General features: G+C 30.8%; 1 protein-coding gene across 1 annotated transcript; it reads left to right on the top strand.

Moving 5' to 3' along the window:
* The first annotated feature begins 5,728 nt into the window (after positions 1-5,728).
* On the top strand, positions 5,729-6,591 carry LOC107879303 (agamous-like MADS-box protein AGL23). The gene has a single exon (XM_016726363.2). It carries the CDS (start codon positions 5,954-5,956, stop codon positions 6,464-6,466), a length of 513 nt encoding a protein of 170 aa, XP_016581849.1. The 5' UTR covers positions 5,729-5,953; the 3' UTR covers positions 6,467-6,591.
* The last annotated feature ends 4,124 nt before the right edge of the window (positions 6,592-10,715 follow it).

Genomic DNA, 10,715 nt, shown 5'->3' with positions numbered 1-10,715 from the left:
CCCCCCCCCACACGTTCACTTTTTATTTTTTATTTTAATTTTTTCCTCTCAATTAAATTCTTTTTTTAATTAAAATTTAAATTTGAAATCTTTTTATTTTTTTGGGGATTAAAATTTAAATTTAAATTGAAAGTGAGTGATAATGAATATTGAAAAAAAATAGTGAATTTCGCTTGAAAAAAATTAAAATTTTTGTGAATTTGTTAAAAAATATTCAAATATAAAAATAAAAAATTTATTATGTTTGTATATATGAGTTTACAGTTAAAAATTTAAATTAGTTGGATAAGAATTTTAATTATTTGAAATAGATTTGATGTTTAATTTGTGAGCAAAAATAAAAACATGATTATTCAAATTTTTCTACAATTTATAAATTTTTCTTATTTAATTTAATTAATTTTAATATTTAATTTGTTATGTAGCATTTTAAAAATGACTTGAAATTTAATGTAATATTTTTTTTAATGACGTAGCAAATGATGTGGCAGACGTGTCAGGCGTGGCAGACGTGGCAGGTGATGTGGCAGCTGACGTGGGGGAGAGTGTGTTATATTCACCAAAAAGGGTTTAAAATATTATTTTTTAGTGGGTTCGGGGATTCAGATGACAAACATGTAAGTAGAAGTGTCCAACTTACAAAACTGACATAGTACAGGGGTCCAAAAGGTCATTTATTTTCAACAGAAAATATAATAAAAATAACTAATATGGAAAAGAGGAAATAGAAAATATAATAAAAATAACTAATATGGAAAAGAATAAGATATGAAAAGTTTTAACTTTATTGAATATTGAATGTCACGTTAATTAATTATTTAAAAATCAAATGTACTAAATTAAAACTAAAAGCCAATATTTTTTCTTTTACTTTTAAGATGAATCAAAATTTATTGAAGATTCTCTTATGCCCAAACACATCGACATACTCTCAACTTGTCATGATTTTTTCATTTTTATACCTAAATTAGATTTTGTTTATTTTAAGTACCTAAATCAGCTATAAACTGTGTCATTTTAGCACCTTTTTGCCTCAATCCTTGTGCGTGAATTACACTTGCTTCTGACATGGATTAAACGGTCAATTGATAATAGCCACATCATTATATACCCCCGTAGTTATTATTTTTTTTTTTAAAAAAGACCAAAATTGTCTTTTCTTCTTCATGAATGATAAACATGTCTCCTCATTTTCGATGTGAGCTTTATGAGCCTTTTTAATTACTTTTATACTTGGGGCTTTTTTAACCTTTTTTTTTCCTCTACTAGCTTTTTCAATCAGAATATTTGCAGTCATGGCGTCATTGAAGTCTCTTTGGCTCGCCGGAATCTCTTTTGCTTGAGCTTTATTGACATATTCGTGCCTCAATTTTTTTAGAAAATTAGCCTCATTTTTTTTTTAAATTAGAAAATTAATTAACAAAAGAGGGTCACAGAAATTAGCAGCGATCGATGAAAGAAAGTTGAAGAGAAATTGCTTATAATACAGTTGTACCGTTTTGGAGATAGAAGCCCTGCTTATGATGAACTAGGATTACTTGTTGTTCCTCGTGCATCAATTCGCGATTAAGGAATTATTGGAATATTATCGATAACTTCTTTTGGGATTCTTTGTTTATTAGGGACATCATGGTGTAAAACATTAGTGTGCAGAGTATATCTTCATTGTTGTTTCCAAATGACTCGTGTTAATTCAGTGCGTAATAATGCTTGAATTGTATCATGCACATTCAGGATCTTATAATACAACAAAGAGAAGATGATAAATAAAAAACAATTAACAAAAGAAAACATAGCACGAATGAAAAAATTGCACAAATATTCAGGATCTTCTTCTATGTTTTTTTAATTCAAAAATTATTGGTGGTAGTTTCGTGGATGATGGCGGTGATGTTGGAAGGTGGAGCTGGTGGAAGAAGAAAGAGAAAGATGAAGAAGGTAAAAAAAATAAAATTACAAAAATCATAAAAAAGAGCCTCATACGCCTTTAGTATAGTGCAACACACTTAATGTGTTGTGTCAGCAAAAAATGCCAAAATGAGACACTTGTTTAGGTGCTTAAAATAAATAATGATTAGTTGAAATGTCAGCATTAAAGATGGTGCCAAATTTAAGGGGCATTTGGCCTTCTCTTATATGATCATAAATCATGTCAAATCTAAAATTGAAACGTTGAAACAATTATGGAAAAGTGAATATTTTCCTACTTGACAACTTTACGAAAACTATCAGTTTTAATATTTTTAAATTTCTTATCAACACAAAATATGATTGATCGATATCAATTCATTTCAAACAACGCATATTAACTCCCCCTAATGAGAACATCCTTGAAACTTTGCATCCCGATCTTGTGCACCATCTTCTTAAAAGTTGTAGTTGGAGGAGACTTGATGAATAAATCAGCTACATTATCACTTGAACGAATCTGTTGTACGTACATTAATATCACCATTCTTTTGTAGCTCGTATGTATAGAAAAGCTTTGGCAAACTGTGCTTCGTTCTATCTCTTTGAGTTCTCCCTTAAGTTGGATTGTGCATGTTGCATCATCCTCATAAAAAATTATGGATACTTTGTCACATTTCATACCACATTTTTCTCGAATGAGATGTATCATGGATCTCAACCATACATATTCTCGACTTGCTTCATGAATAACTATTATCTCAGCATGGTTCAATGAACTGGCTAGACAGACTGCTTTTTATATCTCCAAAATATAACAGTATCTCCACATATGAACACATTGCATGCTGAGATCGAGATTTATGTAGTTTAAATAAATACCCAACATTAGCATAATCAACCAGACCGGGACTATATCTTTTGAAATAAGATCATGTTGATCCCATTTCGATATCTCTTAGTAGGAGCAGAACTATACATTGCTGACAAATTAACTGAAAAAGGTTATATCAAACCTTGTAGTATTTGCAAGATACATGAGTGCACCAACCGCACTAAGATATGTTACTTTATAACCAATCCAAATTGGTATATTTTCCATTTCCACAAATAATCTATTGCTTTTGAAAACTCTCCACGAGTTTCAATAATTTTCAAGATATAAGCTTATGTAATATAAGGATTATAAATAAGTTCCCAGAAACTTTTTATGCTTCAAATATTGAATCCTTAAACAAGTTTTCATGTAAATTTTGTCAAGTGACAATATTCAATATTTCATGTGTCACATCTTCAAGTGTCTGGACTGCAAATCAAATAAGTTTTACACTTATCAAGATGCATCCTTTCATGTCACTTGATACATGTTTCTACGTCAGCATGCTTAAATAAATGTAGAATTCAGATCCTCATAATCTTTTACAATATTGCACCAATATTGTATCAAAGATATCATTGATGATATATCATTTCTTATCGATTCACAGTATGACATAATATTTTGAGATCTCATCACTTCATTATTTTCAGATACCTGAACCTTTCATAAGATTTCATGAAGTGTTATGTCGTAGGCTCTTCTAGAGCACATTGCCTTCTTATTACGATTATTTGCTCCTTATCCTTTTCAAGGATCATTTCATTTGGAATTGATTGGTCTACCACGCTTCACACTTGCATAGACATTATCCTTTAGGGACATAAAATAGGAGCATTTGCAGCTTAATATGAGATATTTTCGGTATTTGACTTGAATTATCTTTTGAATAAGGACATGATGATAATTCCTAACATATTTCATAGCCACTTATAATCTCCTCTTTATGTTAGGAAAACTAACATACATCCTCCATCTTCTTTGAGGAATCCATCTTTGAGCATCATGGTATATTTATTAATTGTATACCGCATATCAAAACTATTGATGAAATAGTTGGTTCCTGACCTTGAACCAACTGAGAGGGAAGAAATAATCATAATTTGTTGGTCTAATGCATACAAGTGCTATTGTATACAATATATCATATTTCAGACCAATACACGAAGTTTTGTTTCCATTGGCAATAGTTTAGCTATTTAATGAAAGTATTCAATGTCAAACCATCATCATCAAGATGAATTGTCTTGATTGCACAATCTGAAAATTATGTTCTTAACTCAATTTTATTGAGCTAATAACTTTATGAATGTCAAACTGCAGATTGACAATAAATGTACATGTGATCATCTCATTGATGCATCTTTTCAACATATCACATGATAGGTGAACGGGCCTTATTCACCTTTTATACTCTTCAGATTTTGAGGTATCCAATCCCAATATTAGTTGGTCCAACTAACTTATCATGAGAACAGGCGACTTCCAATATTAGTTGGTCCAACCAACTTATCACGAGAACAAGTGACATAAACAATTCTTGAAGAATCTTCTAGTTCTTCAATACATGTCTAATATTCAACGTGCACATCTTCGAAATGCCACAATAGTTCATGTCAACTTATGAACTTTTATACTTGTAAACTCCAAGTTTACTATGACATGTGTCTTTTGCTTTATTAAATTTCAGATTTACTATTTCAGAAGTAGATTTCAAAATGACTCTTTTTAGTTATTCTGCCTCTTTCGAAGGCGAGTTGTGATACAATCACAATCAAGTGCACGTTTGTATTAATAAGTTTTACTAAATATTATCGCATTTACCTTAAAGAATGGATATGCACTTAAAACAATTGAAATTTTCATTCCCCGAGAATGAAATATATTCATGCCTTAAGCCTATCAAATTATGATAGCTTAGAACCCCTTCAAGATGTTGCTACTACAAGAGCAAATTGAGGCATACATATGATGTATTGCTACCACATTCACTTCGGGGAATAGAGCATATACACATTCACTTCAGGAAATAGAGCATATTCAATGAAACAAATTTCATGTCTTTCACAAAAATCATAGTGGTTTACCTTAGCCATCATTATATCATTAATATGGTGCGTTGAGATCCAAACACAACGTCTTATCCATATAAAGACGTGTTAGGCATAAATCAATGGGACTTGAACCAAAATCTTATCATCATACAGGTGCATTGAAACTTTTAACTCAATGTCTTACCCTCTTAATGAGATGAGATTTAAATTCATTATCATATCTTTTAACAATATTGTCCTTCATGAACAAATTTAAAGTATAAGTGGTTCCAAACCAATTATTTTTTTTCAAATCCAACAATAATTATATCATTAGTAATAAAACACAAATAACATAAGGAATTACTAACCTTAATCCTTTAAATTTATAATCTCATCTTGGTTGCTAGAGAATCTCATGACTAACAAAATTTCGATACTCTATGTTTGACCACGTGATAAGATAAATTTAATAAAGCCTCAAACTTTGTTTTTGGAATTTGTTACCTGGACGTAGGAATGTCAAGAAGCCGACGAAAAATATTACACGACTTTATACTATTATTCAATTACTCATTTAATAACATTATCGTGCTGATAACATATTATAAAATATTAAAGAATAAAGAAAAATAATAGAGAGTAAATAGAAAGTAATTCTTATTTATCTTGAGAAATCTCTTGATGGGTTATATTATAATGAAAGAGAACTTTTTAACTTTTTTATAAATAGACATTTATGATAAAGTAGACATTCACTATATATGATAATATATTTATGACAATTATATAATTTTGAAAATAGAATTTATTAAAAAAAATTATTTTTTTAAGCATATGTTTAATTTTCGCCTTAGGCTACAAATATATGCTTGAGCCGCCTGTGATAATTAGATAAACTTTAAATGAAATCTTTTTAAATGAAACGTCTCCATTCAACTGTATAAGGCGGTGAGAAGTTATATACAGAGAGAATTTAGGAATCCCAATATGGAATGATGAACATTTTCAATAGGAAACTATCACTTTTTATAGTTTTAGGATTCCTTTACCTAAACCTTATTGATTTCCAATTCTCTCTCTATATATACACATTTACACCAAAAGAATTTCAAATCAGAAGAAATTAACGAGAATGGGTACAGGGAAGAAGAAGATAGAGATCCAGAAGATCACAAAGGAAACTTCTAGAATGGTTACATTCTCGAAAAGACGGAAAGGGCTTTTCAAAAAAGCCAAAGAACTTGAATCCATGACGGGTTGTCGTATTGCCTCCGTTGTTTTCTCGCCCACCGGAAAGCCTTATACTTGTGGCGATGTTGAATATGCCATACAGAGGCATTTTTCTGGTAATAATAATAATAATAATAATAATAGTAGATCTACGGAACCATCAACGTCAGGGCTGAATTCCCGTCACTCTAACTCTGATGGTGTTGCTGTTGCTTCTGGGGATTCCTCGGGGTCGAGGTCATCGTCGTCATCGACTCCGAGGAGGAATGGTCTCCATGATTGGGTGGAGGGTATAGACGTCGAAAGATGTGGAAATTTGAATCGATTATTAATGTGGAAGAAGCAATTGGAAGGAACAAGAAAAAAGATTGCTTCCATTGAAGATTCGGAGTCGTTTCAAGCTTTGTTTGGGTAGACATATAAAATAGGTGGCCTAAAATCAAAATAGTCTGAAATTAGCGCTGCTGCTTTTCCCCTTCTAATTTATGTTATTGCAGATTTACCATATGAATTTCAGAAATGAATCATTCGGTTTTTATATCTTCTAAATGCGTTAAAATATTACTTTTACAAATATCTTTTGATGTTGGATTTTGTTGGTGTTTAATAATTGGTAAATATTAAAAAAAAATAAAAAATTACACGAATACACAATTTATGTTTTTAATATTACAAAAAATGTATACTCCCTAAACATATTATAAAAATTTCAATATATACACAATGCTATGTATATGTCGATTATTTTATGTATATTAATAGGGAAAATCCCCAACATATACACGTATTTGTCGGTTATGTTATGTATATTAATAGGAAGAGAGAGGAAAGTAATTAAAAAAGTGGGAGATAGTGTAATTACTTCAAAAATGATTGATATTTATGATATTTATACATTTCATTGAAATTTCTATATTGCTTTCAAGTTTTTTTTATAACTTGTGTGATTTAAAATTAAGTCACAAGTTATTAAAGTTTGACATACCTGTACGTCATTAACAAGTAAATTTATTTTATGTACGTCGTTAACAAGTAAATTTATTTTATGTTGTGAAGAAAATAATTCACAACTAGTGAAAAAAATTAAATTTTCTGAGGATCGTGACACAATGAATTTTATTATTTAATTTTATTTTCTAATTTACATTTTTTTTTTGAATACTGCCTTGAACATGGTATACAAGCATTGGTTTCATTACCCAAATTGAAAAATTGATTTTTTTTTTTTAATTACATTTGAATTTAGCTAAATTGACTAAGATACGATTTGTTGTCTAATAAATAATTTATTTTACTCGTCTGTAAAGACATTCTAAATTCAAGTAATCATAGCGATACTTATATATTTGATCTCTTACTTTATTTATTCAAAATTCTATTCCTTTGGGCATTCATTATTGAATCTAAGACTTTCACGTCTTGGCTCAATTCGTTGAACATGAAGTTTTGTATTTCATATTCTATTAATTATTTTACTTATTTTTATCTACTCATCTCATAATATTCATCTGTTAATAATTCGATCTTTTGAGTTAAGCTAAGATATATGTCATTGACCTTTATACAAATTTAATTATATTTTTTTCGATAAACAAGATTATATTTTTAAAGAAAGTCCTATATATCCATATTTATTTGATACAATTACTTGTGGGAGGTAATGTATTTTGAAAAAAATTGTCTAGGGTGGCATGTGCAAGTGGATCTAGAAACCACATCATAAAAAATAAAAAAAAATTAAAAAAATAAAAATAAAAATAAAAATAAAAAATCTATATGTGTATATGTGTTGTGCATATATTTGGTTAGAATTTTTAGTTTTAGGTAAGTCATTATGCGTCAAAATAAAATATTAATGTGTTACTATCTACTTTTGAATTTCACATTTACAAAAGTTAAGTATTATTTAGGTGGGCTATTTTAAGCACTTAAAAATTCTCAATCCTAGACTTAACCCTCGTAAAAGAAAATTAACGAGACATTTAACTAAATTGTTTTGTATAATCATATCATGACAATTAAAAAGGTCTATTCTTCAATTTAAATGAGATTTTTTTGATTGAATAAGCTAAATAAAAATAAGCTAAAAACGAAAAATTTGTTAAAGAAAGTTTTCTGTTCCGACGAATATAAAATAATACAGTAAGGCATATGTCATTTTTCACTGAACTAATATAAAAATTAAACGCTATAAACTTTTACCATAAATAATTAAGCCGATTTGTTTTATTAAAACTACAAAACAATCCAATTTGTACTAAACAACATATTTACTTTTCCTTAATTAATCAAACCAATGCCTTCTACAAACCATATTACTTTAGTAAATTAATTAACAGGAAATCTTAGTTTACATAGGAATTTAAAAAAAAGGCTAAAAAACAAGCACTCGACTTTCACTTTCCCTGTTAATTAATTTAGTAATTAAAATTATAGTTAATTAAGTCAATAAGGAAAAAGACACGTCCTCATTTAATACGGCAATAAGTTATACATAAAATTTTAAACAATAGGAAAATATAATGAAAAAATGTTTTCTGTTTACCCGGTGAGGAGTTGAGCAAATATTATTTCACTCTTCAAAAGAAAATTATGACTATAAAGAAGCAAACAAATCCCATTTGTATGGGTGGAAACCCAGCACTACCTGCAGGCATTTTTGATTTTCCTTGGTTAGGACGCCCTTTCTGCCCAGAAGGATGGTTGAGATTAGATTTAAGGGGCACATTCTGACCTCCAGGCTGACTCCATTTGGGCCCACACCTAAGTTATATGCAGTGAAGGTCTTCGAGCATTTCCGGCAACGTAGAGTACTGTTCACATAAGCAGTGTAATACTGGTACCTAACTTTGCAAGAGGGACATTGCGTCCAGAACGTTTCCTGCATAGCAGATGAAGTTGGTTGTGTATATTTATGGTGATTTTGAGCACTGAAACCATTTTGAGTGTTGTTTTGCCTGACAAATGAATTTCGATTAAGCATATGAGGCGGTTGCTTTGCTACTCCAGCTCCAGAGACAACTCTAAACTTACTATCGTATAAAGACCTTTTGACTTGGTCTGAGAGAACCATATGTGCTTCCGCAATAAGCTTGAAAGCTGCCTCTGCTCCAGGAAACTCATTCTTGTCTGGATGCAGCATGAGTGCAAGTCTTCGATATTGCTTCTTAATGTTGGCTTCATCAGACGACCTATCAAGTTGAAGAATACCGTACCAGTCCCTTTCTGATCCTACCCTGTTGTTTTGAGCTGAACAATGAACATTACAGGCGGCAAGTAACTGGGATATGTTCTCTAGTTGAGGGTAAAGTTGTTCTGCTTTCGCCGCAACCCTTTTAGCCCCTTCAAAGTCATCATTCAACATTTTCTTCTCCGCAACCTGTTTGGCTCTTAGGGCCTCATCCGCAGATTGCACTTAATAAATCAATTCTGCCTAAAAACAAAAATTTTGTTAAAAAAAGTTTTCTGTTCCGACGAATATTAAAATAATACAGTAAGACATATGTCATTTTTCATTGAACTAATATAAAAATTGAACGCTATAAACTTTTACCATAAATAATTAAGCCGGTTTGTTTTATTAAAATTACATAACAATCCGATTTGTACTAAACAACATATTTACTTTTCCTTAATCAAACCAATGCCTTCTCTAAACCATATTACTTTAGGAAATTATTTAACAGGAAATCTTTGTTATTTTCCACAATACGGGTACGTAGAATCTGTATAACAGAACAACAACTTCAACTCGTGTTCAAGTATAAACAAGAACACAATGAAGTTTTAAATACCCTCAACACAAGATCAAAAGGATCTTTCCAAGAGGTGTATTTATCTTTCAGAAAATAAAGATGAAACAGAAATGTTTAAGGCCAAGTCGTCCGAATTCACGAACTTTTCTTAAGGAATAATTCCCCTCACTGTACCCGAGGTTATGGAATCTTCCTCCCAGGATAAAATGGCCTTCAATTCGACTATAGCGGTACCTCAAATAGGCGAATTCTTCGAACACACTCACGGTTTGAATGATCACACTTAGAGTATTTTTTAAGACAAGAAGAATGTTTTGTAATCTGAAAATTTCTATATTTTCTATGTCATAAACCTGTGGATGAAACCAGGTTTATATAGCCACTAGATGCCCCTTTGAAAAGGTGGCATTGGTTCATAATAGAGGTGTGTGACTCTTCCTAAAAATGCATGTCTATTCACTTAAAACAATGCAGTATTTTTTCTGAAATAGTGCACTGGTTCACTGAAACAGCGTGTATTTTCGTTGAAGAGTTGCAACTTTCTGAAACTATGCAATCTTCTGTAACAGAAGCAACAATCTGAAACAGTGCAACCTTCTGTAACAGAAGCAACAATCTGAAACAGTGCAACAGTTTCAAACAGACGCATCAGTTCTGAAACACTGTTACTGCTTGTATATATATAAACGAAGGCCGAAACAGTGCAGAAAATTTTTACTGAATTTTTCCTTGGCATTCTTCGGAATTCAAATAAATTTTGTCCAAAAAGATAGATCTCATCGAGAGATCATTTTCCAAATCCGAAGCCGAAGCCGAAGCCGAAGCCGAGCCGAGCGAGCGACGACGACGGCGGCGCGAGGCATAATTTATTTCTTGCCTCACTTGCCATGTGGAGTAAGTGTTTCTCAT

Source organism: Capsicum annuum, chromosome 8 (assembly GCF_002878395.1).
Source record: "Capsicum annuum cultivar UCD-10X-F1 chromosome 8, UCD10Xv1.1, whole genome shotgun sequence".
In the NCBI taxonomy this organism is placed as follows: domain Eukaryota; kingdom Viridiplantae; phylum Streptophyta; class Magnoliopsida; order Solanales; family Solanaceae; genus Capsicum; species Capsicum annuum.
Note: the sequence above shows the minus strand (reverse complement) of the source record. Positions and strands in the feature narration are given on the sequence as shown.